The 18,277-nt window shown below is 68.4% G+C and overlaps 2 protein-coding genes across 2 annotated transcripts; both read left to right on the top strand.

Moving 5' to 3' along the window:
* Window positions 1-2,998: 2,998 nt before the first annotated feature.
* On the top strand, window positions 2,999-8,463 carry SHC2 (SHC adaptor protein 2; the record flags this gene model as incomplete). Its single annotated transcript, XM_084499161.1, is given in 13 exon segments — window positions 2,999-3,056; window positions 3,059-3,669; window positions 4,617-4,687; window positions 5,007-5,067; window positions 5,255-5,374; window positions 5,501-5,554; window positions 5,735-5,786; window positions 5,941-6,067; window positions 6,189-6,369; window positions 6,452-6,518; window positions 6,642-6,803; window positions 6,899-7,200; window positions 7,285-8,463. Coding segments are annotated over 13 exon segments (1,995 nt in total). The 3' UTR covers window positions 7,414-8,463.
* Window positions 8,464-10,393: 1,930 nt separating this feature from the next.
* Window positions 10,394-16,111, top strand: C2CD4C (C2 calcium dependent domain containing 4C). Its single transcript, XM_084499090.1, has 2 exons — window positions 10,394-10,446; window positions 12,611-16,111. The coding sequence occupies exon 2, from the start codon at window positions 12,630-12,632 to the stop codon at window positions 13,878-13,880; it is 1,251 nt and encodes a 416-aa protein (XP_084355216.1). The 5' UTR covers window positions 10,394-10,446; window positions 12,611-12,629; the 3' UTR covers window positions 13,881-16,111.
* Window positions 16,112-18,277: the final 2,166 nt, after the last annotated feature.

Raw genomic sequence — 18,277 nt, forward strand, 5'->3', positions numbered from 1 at the left:
CAGTGCCCCACACACTGACCCTGTCCCACGCCCCGGCCCTGCACGGCTCCAGCCCTGCCCGGTGCTCGCCGTAGAACAACCCCACGCCAGGGCCCTGCCTGCCGAGCAGGTGGGCGCCGCCGGGGACCCCGGGTGCTCGCCCCAGCCACCCCTGCCCGCTGCCGTGCCGCAGGATCTGCCCTTGCCACACGGCGAGGGGATGGCGGCAGCGGGATGCTGCCGGGCAGGGGGCCGGCCCCGCTCACCCCGAGCCCGCTGCTGGGGATTCGGGGACACAGCGGCAGCCGCGGGCCTGGGCTCGGTGCTGCCGGGGATCGGCACTGCCGCTTGCGTGTTTGGCCGTGTGCGCACGTGTCCTCCTCTCCTAATTAATCCTTCATGGATTGGGGAGTGCTTTATGTCGATTCCCCTAATGCGGTGCCAGAGGTGTAAGGAGATTAATTAGGCACGGCTCAGCAAAGTTATGCAAATCGCGGGCAGTGGCAGAGCGGGGTGCCGGCACCGCTCCTCCCAGTCGCCCCCGCACCGCTCCTGCTCTGGGGCCATGGGAGCGGCGCGGGGCAGACGTCCTGCAGCAGCACGGCCCTGGGGGTGCTCTCAGGGCACTCACCCAGCAGCTCTGCCGTGACAAAGGCTGCAGCCATGTCCCCTGAGAAGTGGAAATCAGCCCTGCCTGCTCAGAGCCCTGGCCTGTCCCCCAGGGCTTGTCCCCGGCGCTGGACGTGGTGGCCAGGATGGCCCCAAGGCAGGGCAGGACCCTCCCCACGGGGCTGTGGGGTGACGAGATGCTCCCTTGTGCCAGCACGGGGTTATGGTCCACTCTTGGCTCCTGGAGGCTTGCCTTCAAGTAATGATTAAAAGCAGCCTGAGGGAAAGCCCTTGATGTGAAGCTAACTCCCCAGAGCCTGAGACCAGCTGGAAACGAGATGAAAATAATCCCCTGGCCACCGGGGACCTGTGCAGGAGAGGGGAGCAGCCTGAGCCCCCGTGGGCTGCAGCTGTGTGGGGGCTGTGGGGGCTGTGCTGGCTGCATGGGGGGGGTGGGGGGCCCTGCTGGCTGCATGGGGCTGTGCTGGCTGCGGTGTGGCAGCTCCGAACCCCAGGGCCCAGCCGCAGCTCTGCGGGGTGATTGTTCCTCCACTGCTGCAGCGCCAGGCTGGCGTGCCCCCCGTGCTCCCCCCGTGCTCCCCCCGTCCCCACAGCACTCTGCACGGGGTGTGCGGTAAAATGCTGGTGACCTTCACAGGACCTTGCGTGTGCCAGGAGCGTGTGTGGGGACCCGTGGGGACCGAGCCCTGTGGGGACCGAGCCCTGCTGGGTCCGGGCTGCAGCCACCCCAGGAGCACGCAGGAGCCCAGCTTGTTGCAGCGCTGTGCAGCAGTTTAAAAACAAAAACAAGGAGGGCGGAGAGAGGCTGAGAGAAGAGAAGTGGTTCCTAATATGGCAACAGCAAATGTAATTCTATTACCTTGATTTATTGATTGCACTTAGAGCAATTACTGGCTTTCACCCCGTCACCTGCCAGGGAGCAGGAGACAGCAAGGAGAAGGCAAGACAAAGGCGGCCGCGCGTTGCCCAGGGCACTGCAGGCCCCGGGGGAGGCTCGGGTTGTGTTTGTGCAGGGCTGAGGGCAGGGCGGCCGCCAGGCCCCTTTGCCGCAGAGCATCCCGCACAGGCGGAGCGGGTCGGAGCAAACCCTCGAGAGGCTCAGTGGGAACACGGGGCTGAGGGGGCAGAGCTGGGCATTACGGCTTGGCTGGGGTGGGCTGGGGTGGGCTGCATGCAGGCGAAGCCCCCGGGGCACAGAGGCAGCCAAGCAGCTGCAGGTGGGGGCTGAGGACCCCCACGGCCCCATGCCCTAGGCTGGAGCAGGCGGGCGGCATCCACAGCAAAGGAACTTTCCAGCCGTGCAAATGGAAAGGCAGAGGAAAGAAAACAGCAGCCAAGGGTGCTCTCAAAGCGAAGAGGCGGCTCTGGGCTCAGTCCCCGATGTATGAGAGTCATGCCGAGAGCCCCCGGCGTGGCGCGGTGCCCCACTGCCTCGTGTAGATGGGGCTCGTGTCCCTCTGCCTCTGCTGTGGGTGGATGTCGTGGGCTGATGCCAGGCTCGACAAGAGGTCTGAGTCCTTTGAATCCCTGGAAAAAAGCAGCAGCCCTGAGGCTGGAGGAGGGGAATGTTACTTGATTGTTTTGAGGTCAGAAAGTCCCTTTAAGATTTTTTTTTTCTCTCTCTCTTTCCCTGCTTGCTGCAGATGCTGGCAGAGAAGCAAGAAAATGATTGTGCTTTTTACTGCCTGAGCCCTCCAGACAGATATAAACAAGCGGGAGCCAGACCTGGCTTTGGAGGCAGACAAAATCAGAGTGAATAAGACCACTGGGTTGCGAGGCGCAGAAATAGGCCAGCCCCATTGTGCAGCACAGCCTCCCGCAGCCCCCCACCCCCCAGGCAGCCCCAGGCGCCCCGCAAACGCTTCCTGATGATGAAGATGTAGAAAAGTGGACAAAATGTCCCTGTTGCAGCTGAAGGCGTCGGCTGGGGGCTGCTGGTCCTTTCCAGAAGCCTCCTGCTCGCCGCTCAAGCCGATTGCCACGCATGAGCCGTGCACCCCTCCCTGCCCCGCTCGCCCCGCGGTGAGCCCAGGACCTGGTGGTGGCGGTGGCGGTGGTGGCTGCCCGGCGAGCCCGGGGGGCTGCAGCCAGCGGGGTCGGAGCGGGGCACACGGGGAGCCCCCCCAGCACAAAGCCGTGCCTGGGGCTCTGTCGGCCGGCGCAGGTGCCCTGGGCAGTGCAGGGAAGAGCCCAGCCGGCCCCAAGCGGGAGCGGGCGCGGGGACGACCCCTGCCCCTTTTGGGGGTCCCACCGCAGTGGGGCGCGGGGGAGAGGGGGGGATGCGGGGGGGGCCGGAGCGGGGCGGGCGGGGGCCGCAGGGGCGGGCGGGAGGCGGGGATGCTCGGGGATGCTCGGGGGGGCCGGGGGCGGGCGGCGGAGCGCTCGCTCCATGACATCAGCGCTCGGCGGCCCCGGGGGAGCGGGCGGGGGGCGGGCGGCGGCGGCGCGGAGCGGAGCGGGGCGCTCGCCCCGGGCGGCGGCGGCGGCGGCGGCGGCGGCGGAGCGCCGGGCGGAGCGGGGCAGGGGATGCTCCCCGAGCCCAAGTATGACCGGTTCCGCGACGAGCCGCTGAGGGCCGCCCCCATGCCGGCCCCGGTGCCGGTGCCGGTGCCGGCTCCCGCCCCGGGGCTGGCGCAGCCGTGCCCGGCGGCGGGCGAGGAGCCGGAGGCCGGCACCACGTTCTGCATGCTGCTGCCCAGGATGCCCCAGTGGAAGTTCCCCGGCCCCGGCGGCTTCCTCAGCCGCAGCCCCTCGGGCTCCAGCAAGGAGCTCTCCTCGCCGGCCCGGCCGGGGGGCGCCGCGGAGCCCGGGGGGGCCCCGTCCAGCCTGGCGGCGGTGCTGGGCGCCTGCGAGCCCGGCTGCTCGGCGCCCTGCTCGCTGCCGGGGCTGAGCCGGCTCCGCGCCGGGGCCGGGGCCGCCAGGAAGGCGGCGCGGGCGGAGGGGGCCCGGCCGGGCGGCGAGGAGTGGAACCGCAAAGGCAGCTTCATCAGCAAGCCGGCGCAGGGCTGGCTGCACCCCGACGAGCGGGTGCTGGGGCCCGGCGTCTCCTACATCGTCAGGGTAAGTGCCGCCGGCCCCGCTCCGCCCCGGGGGCTCCCGGGAGCCCCCCCCTCGCCCCCGGGCACCCAGGGCACGCGTCCCGCGATGCCCGTCCCGGGGGACCCCCTGGAGCCCCGCGGTGCTGCTCCCCCGCGGCTGACATCCTGCGACCTGGGCGATGTCTGGCGGGACCCCGATGCCCAGTGGGACCCCGATGCCCGGCAGGACCCCGATGCCCGGCCTCCCTCCAGCCTCCATCCTCAGCGCAGGGCCCTGGAAACGCTCGGGGGGCCCAGAGGCCGCTGGCAGCCTTGGCTGCAGCTGCAAGCCTGGCTCTGGACCAGGCGCGCTGCTCAAGGCTGGGCTGAGGGCAGAGCCGGCAATCCTCCACCTTGTCTGGGGCAGCTGTGTCCAGAGGCTGCGGGCACGGGGTGGGACCCTGGCAGCCACCCCCTCCTGTACAAAGCCACAGGGGGCAGGCGGCCGGGGTGCTGGAGCCAGCATTGTGGGGGTGCCCTGACTCCCACGGAGGGATGCTGGGGCTGGCAGCAGACGCATCCGCATGGCCTGCGGCCCCTTCTGCCGTCACGTAGCAGCCCCGTCACGCTGCCCGCGTTGTCTGTCTTGGCTTGCGAAGGATGGCACGGGGCCGGGTTGGGACGGGGACTTGCCAGGCCAGGGGACACAGCCCTGGGACACGGCCACCACCAGCCCCTGTCTGGGCGGTTGGAGCCCTGGCACCCGGATGAGTTTGCTGGGTCTCAGCGCAGGGTCTGGGCACGCAGCGGGGCAGCTGGACATGTTGGGGTGGGGAGCGAAATGGTGCTGTGCATGAGAGCCCTGGAGCTGGTGCCGACGGGGGCCTTGTCCCTGGCACCCAGCTCCTCTGCTCTCCTCTCCCTCGCCTGCGCGGGGCTGGTGATGGCAGCCGCAGACTGCTCTGACCTCCGTTCCTTCCCTCCCTGCAGTACATGGGGTGCATCGAGGTGCTGCGCTCCATGAGGTCCCTCGACTTCAACACCCGGACACAGGTCACCAGGTGGGGCCCCGCCGCCACCCCCGCCCAGGCCCTGTGGAGACGGGGGGACGGGGCTGAGGCTGGGGGGGGCCCCGCACGCCTCACACTGGGCCAGGGGCAGCGATGCGGCAAAGGGCTCTGCCGCAGATCGATGGGAGGAAAGAGGAGAAGGGAGGTGGCCCCAGCTGGGAGGACGAACCGCCGGCCCCATGACACCAGGGGAGGCTGGGGGATGCTGCAGGCGCCTGAGACTGGTGGCCCCCAGAGCTGTGGGGAGGGGAGGCAGCTGGGAAGGGGCTGGGGTCTGCAGCGGTAACGCTGTGGGGCTCGGGGCTTGCAGGGAAGCCATCAACAGACTGTACGAGGCAGTGCCGGGCGTGAAGGGCATCTGGAAGAAGAAGGTGAGTCTCCTCCCGGGCCCATCCTTCTCTGCTCCCCCAGGGCCAGGGCTGCGGGCAGGGTGCTGGGCTGCTGGCTCTGATCGCAGTGCAGAGCCTGGGGTCTCTCGGGCACCCCCTCTGCCTCCTTCACCCCAGGAAGCCTGGTCCTGGGGGGCTGCATCGCCCCCACCCTCCTCTCCCCCGTCAGGCTCCCAACAAGGCCCTCTTCTCCATCCTGGGCAAGAGCAACCTCCGCTTCGCAGGCATGAGCATCGCTGTCAACATCTCCGTTGATGGCCTGAACCTCATGATCCCCACCACGCGCCAGGTGAGAGCCGGGCACAGGGGATGCAGCCCCCAGCCCCATCCCAGCCCTCTGCCTCCAGCCTCAGCTCCCGCTGCCAGGCAGGGGCTGGCAGCCCCCCCAGTAACCCCACGGCGGCCGTGCCCACAGATCATTGCCAACCACCACATGCAGTCCATCTCCTTCGCCTCCGGCGGGGACACGGTGAGGCTCTCTTGCCACAGCCCCTCCTCGGCTCCCCGCTTGGGGAGCGGGGACGTGGGGCTGCCCTGAGCCACAACGGGGGGACAACACGGTCCCTGGGGCTGAGCCCCCCCGGTAGCCCTGGCCCCCCTCGCCATGCGACGGAGGGGTGCAGGCCCTGAGCACCCCCTGTGCCTCCAGGACACCACGGACTACGTTGCCTACGTCGCCAAGGACCCCATCAACCAGAGAGGTGACGCTGGCCCCGGGGCACGGAGGAGGGATGAGCCGGGCTGTGGGCGGTGTCCCTCAGTGGGGGGCGAGGGGCAGCTTGGGGCTATCCGAGGGGCTGCTGGGGACACGGGGGAAGCCTCGATCTGTCCGTCCGTCCGTCCGTCTGCCCACAGCTTGCCACATCCTGGAGTGCTGCGATGGGCTGGCACAGAGCGTCATCAACACGGTGGGACAGGCCTTCGAGCTGCGCTTCAAGCAGTACCTGCACAGCCCCCCCAAGGTGGTGGTGCCCCCGGACAGGTAGGGTTGCAGCCGGCCTGGGCACCGGGGCCGGTCCAGGCGTCCCCGTCCTTGCCAGGATTGGGGCCGGGCTGGGCAGGGTGTCCCCAAGCCGCCTCTGCTCCCACCACGTCCTGTGCAGGGTGCTGGGGACGGAGGAGTCGGCGTGGGGGGAGGACGATGAGACGGGCGAGCACGACTACTATAACAGCATCCCGGGCAAGGAGCCACCCCCGGGGGGGCTCGTCGACTCCCGGCTCCGGCACGGCACGCTCCTGGGCCACGTCCGTGTCCAGCCCCCCAGCTCCAGCCCCGCCAGCCAGGTGAGCTTTGGGGCCGCTGCTGGCCCTGCAGTGAGGGGCCGGGGCTGGCCCCCCCGATGCCCTCGCTGTCTTCTCTCCCCAGGGCGGTTTAGCACTCAGGAGAGAGCAGAGCAGCCAGCTGGGACCACCCTGGGACCTGGAGAGCCAGGGTGGGTACTGCCGCGGGGGGCTGTGGCCGCAGGAGGGTGCTGGGGGCGTCGGGGCAGGTGGGGTCCCATGGGGGCTGCGGAGGGGACCCCGCTCCACCCGGCGGTGATGCCCGGTCCCCGCAGGCCAGCCCTGCGACGGGTACCTGCAGGCGGACGGGCACCCCCTGGGGCCACGGGACTACGAGGAGCACATGTACGTGAACACGCAGAGCCTGGACACGCGGGAGCCGGATGCCGCCTGCGGAGCACCGGAGGAGAGTCCCAAAAAGGACCTCTTCGATATGAGTAAGCTGCCGGGCTGGGGCTGGGGGCTGTGCTGAGGCCTGGCATCGTGTCCCAGAGCGGTGACGACCCCGACGGCCCCGTCCTGGCTCCTGCAGGGCCTTTTGAAGATGCCCTGAAGCTCCATGAGTGCATGGCAGGGGGAGGCAGCAGCCCCCCAATTGAGGACCAGTGGCCGAGCCCCCCCACGCGGAAAGCTCCCATCGCCCCCACGGAGGAGCAGCTGAGGCGGGAGCCGTGGTACCACGGGAAGATGAGCCGGCGGGACGCCGAGAAGCTCCTGCAGATGGACGGGGATTTCCTGGTGCGGGACAGCATCACCAACCCGGGGCAGTACGTGCTGACGGGCATGCACTGCGGGCAGCCCAAGCACCTGCTGCTGGTGGATCCCGAGGGCGTGGTAAGGGCAGGGGGGCCGGGACGGGGGCGATGGGGCTGGGGGCAGCTGCCTGGGGCTTCAGGGCTGCTCTGCCCCCGTCCCCAGGTCAGGACCAAGGACGTGCTCTTTGAGAGCATCAGCCACCTCATCAGCCACCACCGGCAGAACGAGCAGCCCATCGTGGCCGCAGAGAGCGAGCTGCACCTCCGCCAGGTTGTCCGCAGGAAGCAGTGATGCTGGGGGGTACGTGAGCCCCCGGCCCGCCCCCCTGGCACCAGACTCGCTCCAGCCTGGGGCAAAGCCGAGGGAGGCCCTTCTGCACCCCCCTCTGCTCGTGCCTGTCTTCAGGGGCCTCGTGGTGCCCACCTCCAAGGGCCCCGCTGTCCGTCCCTCGTCCCCCCATCCCCACTGCCTCCCCTCTGTCACCCGCACGGGGCCCCCTGCCCCGCGCACACCCGGACATTTATTGCGCTCAGCGGCTGGGGACAGCGCAGGGACGTGCTGGGTGAAGCTGTCAGGTTCTGCCCGTGGGGCTGCCCCGGTCCTGGGCCAGGCGGTGCCAGCCGTGCCCTGCCCACGTGCCCCCCGCCCCTGACACCCCCAGCCCAGCACCCCGCAGCTGGAGGCGTCCTGGCACAAGGGACGTGGAGCAAAGGGGGGTGGCTGCTGCTGGGAGCCTCATCCCTGGGCTCATGGGGTGCGATGGGGTGAGCAGGCTCAGTGTGTGTGCGTGTGCTTGTGTGCACGTGTGTGTGAGCATGTGTGTGAGCGTGTGTGTGAGCATGTGCACGTGTGTGTGAGCGTGTGCAGGTATGTGGGGGGCTGCTGGGGCAGCGGCCCCCGCGCAGAGAGCCATGCCTCTCGCCAGCGCTGCTGCTCAGGACCCAAGTCCTGCCCCGGTCCCTGCTCTCTGCCAGGACATTGGGGGGCCCCCACCCGTCAGGACTGTGTCCCTGTTGGGCTCTGCCCAGCGGGGCTGGGCACGAGCACCTCTTGGAGCCAGTGCTGCTGGATTTTCCCGTGGGTCTCACACTTCCAGTCACCTTCTCACCAGGAGTGGCCGTGCCGCAGCACCCGCGAAGCCCCTGCAGCCCTGCTCAGCCCCCGGGGGGGGCCAGGACCGAGTGTGGGGCAGAGCTGAGCCTGCGATGCTGGGGCGTCCCCAGCCCTGGGACCCCCCAGGTGCAGTTTTGGCAGGTTTTTATGGCATTCACGGTCCCTCCTCGGGCGTCTCTGGGGTTTGTTGTTTGGGATACGTTTCTAATTAAACCTGGAAATGAGCAAGGCCCCGGCTGTTCGTGCTGCCCCCAGGCACAGAGCTGGCAGCGGGTGCCAGGGCAGCTTCTCCATCACCGCCAGCTCCCGGCCGGTCGCACCTCAGTGGCCGCACCCTGCAGCTGCCCGTGGGCACGCGTTGCCTCCGAGCCCCGGGGTGTGCTTCCAGGGCTGGGGTGCGCGGGGCTGGGTCCTGCGGGGCTGAGCTGGGAGATAAAAAAGGCTTTTGGCTGGGATTGGCAAAGGCACCAGGAGCCCTGCTGGAGCCCAGGGGGTGCGGGAGGCACGCAAGGCTTTCGGAGCCAGGGGCAGAGCAGGGCTGCTGGGGGGTCGGGTCCCCCATGGCCACAGAGCCCTGGCCCTGGTGGGCCTCTGGCTGCAAACCCCGGGCACGGCGGGGCCGCAGCGGGCTCCAGGCCAGGCTCCGGGACAGCTCCAGCACCGACGTCCACGGGGCCCCACTGGTTGCCCCCCGCTCGCTGTGCCCAGAGCTGGAGCTGGCAGCCCCAGGGGAGTGGGGTCACCCCTCGGGGGACGTCCTCCGGCTGAGAGGCCGGCGGGGTGCTGGGTGAGTCAATGAATAAAGTCAGTGCCTAAATAAAGCCTGGTAATGAATGTGTAATTTTCCATTGATAGTCGAATATCTACAGGGACGCAGCGCTTCCATCTCGGCTGCTATTTTTTGTCATGTAGTAATGCGTCTGCAAAGATAATTGCACTGTTCCCTCAATAGCAGAGGCAGGAAAAGGCAGCGAGAGCCCCTGCTCGCTTCTCTGCTGCGAGGAACAAGCCTGCGCCGCGCACCAGCTGCCGCCGCTCCGCACCCGGCCATTCGGCTGCCAGAGAGGCTGCGAGGAGGCACTGGCAGGGCTGGCACGGTGGTTTTGGGGGTATTTACCCACCTTGATTGAGGTTGTCCAGGCCGATCACTGCACCGCAGGCGGTGCACGGCCCCCCGAGCCCCCCAGCCCCGGCACAGAGGCAGGACCCTGCGGTGTGGGGAGGTGGGCTGGGAGCCACGCAGCGGCAGCGCTCTTGAAACAAAAAACAATTAAATATGAGGCCTTTATTGAGTTACGTATGGACATGAATAATGCAATTGGAGCACCAGTTCCCGGGAGGGCCGCAGCTGAAATTGGATTTCTTTCTGTGCGCTCTGCACCCCTGGAGCAGCCCCACCGCTGGGCTGGGCTGGGGGGGCCGGGGCCGTGCTGCTGTCCCTGGGGGCTCCCCGTGGCTGTGGGGGGGACACGGGGCTCTGCTTCCCAGCCTCCAGCAGATGGTAGCACACTGTCGGCTCTGCCAGGCGCGTCCCCAGCCCTGTCTCTGTCCCCAGCCCTGTCCCTGTCCCCAGCCAGGCATCCCTGCCCCACTGCACCGTGCCCAGGCCTTGCTGGATGCTCTCCCTTCCAGCGCCCTCCAGCCCAGCCCGAGGGACCCCCGCCCGCCCCACTAACCCTCGCCCATCCCCACGCCCCCCATCACGCTGCTCAGGGAAGGCAGCTCTGGAGCCCGAGATGGGGCCTCGTGGTTCCCCCCCCCGCCTGCAGCCACAGGGAGCTGTGTTGTCCCAGCCCCACGGAGGAGGCAGGAGGGGAAAGGGCCCCCATCCAGCCTTGCTCTGCTCAGTGCTGCCCGGTGGTCCAGAGCTTGATTTGGAGGCGCTGGAGAATTGTTTTCTCCTGGCCTGCAAGCATTTGTTCTCTGCCCACTTCTGGCTGTAGTCTGGCACCTCCCTCTGCACGCAGTGACTGTGGCAACGCGGCGCTGGAGGTGAGCGCTGGTCCCGAGCCCCGTACCGGAGCAGGGCTGGCTGCCAGCACGGGTGCCTGGGCACACCCCACGTCCCCGCCACGTGCCCCAGCGCCAGCTCCTGCTGTGTGCACGGGGCACTCCCGCTGCCCCTCCGCTGAGACCCGGGGCACTCGAGCTCTCCGTGGCTTTGCCCATCGCTGCCGCCCTGCTCTTGCCCCAGCCGCGCACCAGGACCAGGTGAGCTCAGTGCAGACGCTCAGCACCCTGCTCCCCCTCCACACCCCAGGGACCGCTGGCCCCAAGCCAAGTGTGCGGGCAGGGCTGGCCCAGCTCCAGCGCTCTTTGTTATCTCTGGGGAACTCAACCATTTCTGCACCTTATTTACCTCCTGTTGCACATGGGTGGAGGAAAGGTAAACACCAGCCTTTGTTCACCATCTCCTTTTTCCTTGAGCTTCCTCATCCTCTCTCTCTCTTTCTTCACCCTCTGCTCCCCAGCCAGACCCCGGACTGGACGCCGTGCAGTGCCAACCCCTGGTCCAGCCATAACGCTGCCATCTCCCCTCCTCAGTGAGAAGCCCCAGCCCAGCCCCACTCCTGCACCCCCACACCCTGCTTGCCACGTCCCTGTGGCTTCTCCCAGATTTGTGCCAAGCTCCTCTTAGGTGAAGGCCACTGCTTTGCCAGCATTACTGCTCCCCACCAAGCAGGGCAATGCCCCAAGGATCTCTGAAGCCGTGGTGCCTGCCCTGCAGGGAGCACCCCCAGGGTGCTGGGAGAGGCCTCACATGGGGGAGGAGAGCCCAGCAGAGACACCGGGCAGTGCAGCAAGCAGCAAGCAGCCAGGGAGGGGACGGCTGTTCTCCCAGCCCCGGGGCACCTTCTCCCTCCCTGCCTCTCCCAGGCACAGCCAGAGCAGGCTGCCGGCCCTTGCTGGGCTCGGCGCATCCTTCTCTTTTCATCAGCTCAGAGGCAGGATGCGGAGGGAGCCGAGACCTCCCACCTCTCGCACAGTGCTTGGCTGCAGCAACCTGCGCTGAGTGAGATCACCAAGCCGGGCCTTCGTTTCTGGTGATTACATCAAGCCCTTTGCTGTCGTGGGCTGGTCGCGAGGAAAACGGAGCCTTTCCCGCAGCCTGGCAGCGCCCCAGGGCAGGCACCCAGGAGAAACAAACGCTGTCCCCATCCTGCCTGGAGCACCACCGTCCCCAGGGTTATAAATCCACAGGGCGCCCGTGCTGGGGCTGATCATCCTGGCCTGAAGGTCGCCTGCCCACTTGGCTGCTCTGTGCCCGCAGCGATGCTCCCTGGACCCCCTGACGTTTCGCCCCCTGTGCTCCCAGCACCACCGGGCCGTGTCCTGCCCCACGCCCCCTGCCAGGTGTCAGCCAAACGCGTGCCGTGCGGCGCTGCCTCCCCCGAGCCTCCCTCCACGGCATTAAACCACTTGATGCTCTCAGCGGGTCCTTGAGCTCTGAGCTCCTTGGAGTGCTGTTGGCTTTGTTCGGCGCTTTGATGAGCTCGAGAGCTCAGGGGGGTGGGGGGGGGGGGAGCGCGCCGCGATACCGGGGGGCTCCATCCTCGGGGGGCTCCTGGCTTGGCCCAGGGCGGGGGGGACCCGGGGGCACAGCGGGGCTGCTGCCGGCTCGGGGGTCCCGGCCCGGTCCCGGCGTCCCCGCGGGCACACGGTGGGAGGGTCCCGGGGGCCGGGCTGCCGGGGGTCCCGCTCCTCGGTCTGGAGGCGGCCGGGGGCCGGAGCGGGGACCGTGCCCGGGGCGGTCGACGGGGGTCGGCCCCGCCGCCCGCCCCCTGCGGGCTGACCCCTGCCCGCCGCGGCCCCGCGCAGCAGCTCGGGGGGGGCCCGGCGCGGCGCGGGGAAAAGCGGGGGCGCCGCGCTCGGAGGAATACGGCGGCGGCGCGGCGGGGAGCGCGGGGCCGCCCCGGCCCTATAAAAGCGCGTCCGCGCCCGGCAGGCTGCGGCGGCGGCGGCGGCTCCGGTCCAGGTGCGGTGGCTCCGGTAACGGTGAACGGCAACTTCCCGGTGGGGCGGGTGTCCCGTCCCGTCCCGTCCCGTCCCGTCCCGTCCCGTCGGCTCCGCCGTGCGCTGCGGGGTCCGGCGGGTCCCGGTGCGTCCCGGTGCCCGTCGGCGCGGCGCGGCGGCTCCCTCCCCACCCCCGTCCCCACCCCCGGGCTGCCGGGTGCCGGTCGCGGTGTCCCGCGGCGCGGCCGGTTCCCCCCCGTCCCTCTCGTCCCCGTCCCTCCCCTGGGACCGGCGGGTCCCGGTGCCCCCGGTGCGGCCGGATCCTTCCCCAGCCTCGTCCCCGTCGCGCGCCGGGCTGGCGGCTCCCGGCGTGCCGGTGCCCGGCCCCCGGTGACGGCGCTTCCCATCGGGTCTCTTCCAGCCCCGCAGCCGGCGGCGAGATGTGGCTCCTGGAGCGACTGCGCGGCGTGGCGGAGAACGGCGGCTCCCGGGGCGCGGGGCCCGAGGAGTCCCCGCGGGGTTCCCGCTACAGCAACGTCCTCACCCCCGACAAGATCCCCGACTTCTTCATCCCGCCCAAGCTGAGCGCGGCGCCTGCTGAGGCCGAGGGCTCCGAGCCCCCTGCGCCGCCAGCCGTGGGTCCCTCCGCCTCAGAGCAGGACCTGGCGGGGCGCAAGCCCCCGCGCAGCCCCCGGCCGCCCAGCCGGCCCCGGCCGAAGGCGACCGGCCGGCACATCATCCAGATCGAGAGCGCCGAGGACTGGACGGCTGAGGGGGGCTTCGGCACCAACGCAGACCCGCAGGCACAGACGGCCATGTCGCTGCCCTACGTGCCCAAGGCGCAGACCTCCTACGGCTTCGCCACGCTGGTGGAGAGCCCCCACACGCGGCGCAAAGAATCGCTCTTCCACAGCGAGCACAGCAGCCTCTGCCCCTCGCCGGCCACCTCCCCCAGTGCCCAGCGCAGGGCCAAGCTCAATGGTGAGAGCGGGTCCCGGGCGCCCGCCGACCTGGGGGCAGCCCTCATGCACCCCGGCCGCTACTTCAGCGGCGGCGAGAGCGACACGTGCTCCTCGGCCGAGTCCTCGCCCTTCGGCTCCCCGCTGCTCTCCCGCTCCGTCTCCCTCCTGAAGATCTTCAGCCAGGAGAGCCAGTCCAAGGTCATCAAGCTGAAGCACTCGGTGGCCCGCAACAGCTCGCTGTCCACCGACGACAGCTCGGCCGACACCAGCCCCAGCGCCCAGCGCCGCGCCAGGAGCGCCCCGGCGGGGGGGCAGCCTCCGGCAGCCCTGGACCTGCCGCAGGGCCGAAACCGCGAGCACAGCCTGCGCCTCAGCCGGGGTGGCAGCCTGCGCCTGGCCGCCGACTACGACCCCTCCAACGCCCGTCTCCGCGTGCGGCTCATCTCTGCCGAGGACCTCTACGACGCCCTGGTCGACGTGCGCAGCATCAACTGCTGCGTCTCGCTGTGCCTCAACCCCGGGAAGCTGCAGAAGCAGCGCAGCACCATCGTCAAGAACAGCCGCAACCCCAGCTTCAACGAGGACTTCTTCTTCGACGGGCTGGGCCCTGGCCACGTCAGGAAGCTGTCCCTGAAGCTGAAGGTGGTCAACAAGGGCAGCAGCCTGAAGCGGGACACGCTGCTAGGGGAGAAGGAGCTCCCGCTCACCACCCTCCTGGCTGGCCTGTAGGCAGCCCCGGAGGGAGCTCGCCCGTGGGGCTGGGGCGCGGGAGGGCAGGGGCCAGCCCTGGCCCCTCTGGCAGAGGGTTCAGAGGGGCCCCCCCAGAGGAGGGCTGGGGCCGTGGCGGGTCTCGGGTACGGAGGGCCGGGTCCCTGGGCGCGGTCCCACCGTGGGGCGCTGCCAGCGTCAGCCCCCCCGCAGCAGCCGCAGCCTCTCCCCTCCGTCCCCTCCCAGCTCCGCTCCCGGGGCTGTGGCTCCTGGTGCCCAGCGGGAGCCGCAGGCCCTGTCCCCATCGGGAAGGATGGATGTCACCTGCTGGGCTCTTCCCTCCCTGGGTTCTGCGGTCTCCAGCTGGCCGGCACACAGCTCGGAGGTGGGTAGATCCCCGTAGCGTACTTATTGCTGCTTCCCTCAAAGCCTCAGCTCCCGGAGCGAGGCGATGGCGTGGATCTCGACTTTAATTTAAAAGTCAAGTTCGTAGTCTTGGAGACTGCAGGGAAAATACTGCAGAGGTGACCCAAGACCCAGCCTGGGGGTCCTGGGAGGCAGCCCGGGGACTGGCTGGGACCCGTGGTCTTTCTGAGCCTTTCCTGGACCCTTCCTGGGCCTGCGCAGGGCACGCAGGTTGTCTCTGCCCAACACCCGCAGCCTCTGGGGATGCCTTCCTGCCTTGAGCGATGCCGTCCGCTGCTGACCCCCCCCCATGGGTGACAGCTCCAGGAGCTTTAGGGGCATTTGGGTCTGCCCAAACCCAGGCAGGGGCTGCCAGGGGCTGGCGCGGCCAGATGGGGGCCCAGCACCCCCTGCCCCGGGTGCATGGGTGGGCACGGGTACTGGGTGGGTGTCCCAGCAGTTGCTGAGCACTGGTGGCCATGCACCTGGGTGGCACCGGGGAAGGGCAGCAGGCGGAGGCAATGAGCTCCCTTCCCCTTTGCTGCCCACCCACCTGCGGGTGCTTGGGGGCTTGTGAGTGTCTGCACCCCCTGGGAGGGGGAGATGCAGCCCTAGGGGGGACCTGGACCCCAAAAGGGTCTGTGCTGGCCCTGCAGCTCTCCCCGGGGGAGTGGGCGCCCCCATCGCTGCCCCCACCCCGTCCTGTCCCACCCGGCCAGGGACACCGGGAGGGGGAAATGTGATTGGGGTGTCTGCGGGTGGGTAAAACAGCCACCTCGTTGTTGTTGGTGTGGTGTTGCCTATCGCATTGGGTTCCTGCATGTTTTTGTGGAAGGGAGCAGAAATAGCAGCGCTCCTCTGCCCCGTCCCAGCACGCGTGGACACACGCACACACGTGTCCCTCTGTGTTAACCTCTGTTGGTGGCGGTTGATGTTCCTTCCTTGTCCTTTGCAGCAGATGGCAGATTTCAGTGTTGGCTATTTATATCTGAGGCTGATCTTTCCCAGCGCGTTTTACTTCTGTCTGTAAATATGTTCCAGGTACGCGAGGCATGGTTCTGATAGCGTGATGTTTGCATGTCGGGGGGATTTGGGGTGACCGTGGCTGTTTTTCGAGCTTGTGGATGAAAACAAACCGTGCAGGACGTGAGGAGCAGGCGCAGCCCTGTCGCAGGGGATTTCCCACCTGCTGCTTCCTGCCCCAGCACCGACCAAGGGGCGCCTGCCCCCGCCCTCCCTCCTGCCCCGCGGGGCCTGGGCTCAGCCGGGGGGCGAGCAGGGGGCTGTGAGGGCTGGGATGGGACCTGGGGGGGAACCTCCTGCACCGGGGCTGGTGGGGACCCCAGGGCACCATGAGGCACATCTGGGGGCACCCAGGGGCTGGAGACAGGACCGGTGCGAATGTTTCGGTGCCCACAAAGGGCTGGGGGTGCCACGGCCACCCCTCGGCAGAGCTGTGCTGTGTGCCTTTGGCTCTGGGGAGGGGGGGAGGCTGAGAGCAGGGCCCAGGACTGCTCCTTGGCTTGGGGCTGGCCCCAGGGGAAGACCCAAGGGCCCAGCAGCTGGTGCCATCCCCCCTGCCTGTCCCGGGGCTGCCTCACCAGAGCGTGGTGCTGAGCCCCAGGGTGTGCCGTGCTGTGCCGGGTGGGTGGATGTGGGGCCAGGAGTGTGGCTTGGTGGGGTCCTTCCTCCCTGTAGCTCTTTTCTAATGTTCCTGCTTTGATATTTCTGTGGCTGGATTTAATGACGCATTTTTTGGAGTGAAAAAATATATTAATACCTGAATGGAATGTTTGTTTACAGATGACTTCCCCTTTCTAGTGCAATAAAGGCATTTCTAAACCAGATGCGGGTGGTACCCCAGCTCTTGGTGTTCCCTTGCTTTCCATGGTCGCAGCTGCTGGGCCGAGCCACCAGCACCACCTCGGGCCTGTGCCAGGTCCCCCGTGATGGGGAGCGGTGGGGAAGCAGGGCAGGGCCCCTGCAGAGCCCCATCCGTGCAGCAGTGACCTCTCCTCATGATGCTGCCTCTCCCCACCAGCTCTGTCCTGCGGAGCTGCAGGTGCTTTGGGGACCCCCCAACATGCCCGGGCAGCAGCGGGAGCAGTCCTCCGGGGAGGATGTGGTGATGGGGAGCTCCAGCTCTTGTCCCCACCCGTGCCATAGGGGTGCCAATGGCAGTATCACGGGGGCAGCCGCTCCTCTCCCCACAGCCGTGCCCCCCCCGAGCCCGTCAGCCTGGGCTGGGCACGCAGCGCTGTTCCGATGGGGCTGTCCTGGCACCAGTCCCACAGCAGCACCGAGGTGGAAGCCCCCGTGACCCTGCTCTGAGTCCTTCACAGCTCAGCCCCCAGCCCCTGCGCTGGATCTGCCCCTCGGGGAGCCCCCCGCCCAGCCATGTGCGTCCAACAGACTTTCCAGCTTATTTTTTCCCCCGCCTTCCATCTCTAAATATGCTTTTAACCAGAGGCCATGAAAGAAAAGAGGGAGGTTTGTCTGTTACCTAAATGCCATTTTTCTAATTTCCACCACTCTAATAATTTGTCATTTTTAGTAGAAATAAAGAATAGGAGCACTACACAGATCCGCCCTCTCTCCTCCGGCCCCCACAGAGCAGAGAAAGCAGCACGGCGAGAGCATGGCAGGTGCCAGGAAATTTAAGTAGTTCTTTTTCTAGAGGTGTAAAAGCTACAGCAGTCAGCAATAAAAGGCGGCTGATTAAGTTAGGCTGAGCTAGATGTGGATGGGTCAGCCTCAAAACACCAGAAATCCCTGGAAAGAATTCAACATGCAGAGCAAACAGTCAGAGGGGCACAGGGGGACGTCTTGTGGGGGAAGATGTAGCTCTGAATTAGTAACCGAGTTGTGGGGGAGAGAAACGCAGCTTCCAGCAGTCGGGACTGGCCCCGAGCTGGGGTCGGGCACTGGGCTTTGTGCTGGAGGCTGCCGGGGGCCGAGGGGGGGTCCAGGGGTGGGCAGGGGGGTGCTGGGGCCGATGCTCTGGGCCCTTGGCTGGGGCAAGGCTGAGCCGAGCCACACCGATCGCTTTTCTCCTGCAGGTGTTTGGGTGCTGTCGGGGCTGGGGGAGCCCCGAGTGCCGTCGGGCAGCCCCACAGCCCCCACCCAGCTCTGATGCAGCTGCTGGTTCCAAAAAAAACCCACACCACACACACACACACAAAAAAAAAAAAAAAAAAAAAAAAAAAAAAAAAAAGAAAACCAAACCCCAAAGCTTCTTCCCGTTGCTTGGCAACCCCTCGGCCGCCCGGTCCCGCTGCGGGGGCCGCGGGGCTGCCCCGGCCCCACCGGGGTCGCTCCCCGGCTCCGTGCTGCCGCTGCGGGACCGGCACCGTCCCGGGGGGCCCGCGGGCGCGGGGCACGGCGCAGCCCCCCCCGAGCACGCCCCGGCTGCACGAGAGCATCGGGCTCCCTGCGGCACGCTCGCTCCTCGCCTTATTGCGAGCATCCGTCCTCACGGCGCGGGGGGCGGGGGACGAGGCTCCCGCTGCTACCGGGGTGGGGAGCGGAGGTGAACCGGGTCCCGCACAGCCTCGCAGCCGCTCCGGGCCAGACACGAAGCCGGAGGGAGCTGCCCGCGGGGTCCCAAGCCTGCCCGAGGCAGACCGCGCTCCTCAGGCCCCGGGGACGCGGACACCGGGCGGCTCCGTTCGGCCCCGCGGCGCTGCGAGGCCTCAGGGAGCAGCACGGGAGCAGCAGCCGCTGGGGTGTCCCCGGGGCTGGCAGCGCTGCCGGTGCCACCGGCTCACGCTCGGGTGATTTTGCTGTTCCGGGTGATCTTTGCTCTCACACTTTGAGGCTGGCAGCCTGACAAGCACCTGGGGCCAGGGCACGGATCCTGCCCCAGGAAGGCAGGGAGCGGGCAGGAGGTGCCGCCTCGGGCTCCCCACCCGCCCCGGCTACGTGGGCTGGGGGGGCCTGGGATGAACACGAGCACGGGGCTTGGACCCGGGGCCTGGACACGCGGAGCTGCGGGACAGGCGAAGCCCCAGGGG

Source organism: Aythya ferina (assembly GCF_964211825.1).
Source record: "Aythya ferina genome assembly, chromosome: 26".
NCBI lineage: Eukaryota > Metazoa > Chordata > Aves > Anseriformes > Anatidae > Aythya > Aythya ferina.

Excerpts from the sequence above, each read along its gene's own strand:
- C2CD4C (XM_084499090.1), top strand. The coding sequence starts at position 12,630 with ATGTGGCTCCTGGAGCGACTGCGCGGCGTGGCGGAGAACGGCGGCTCC.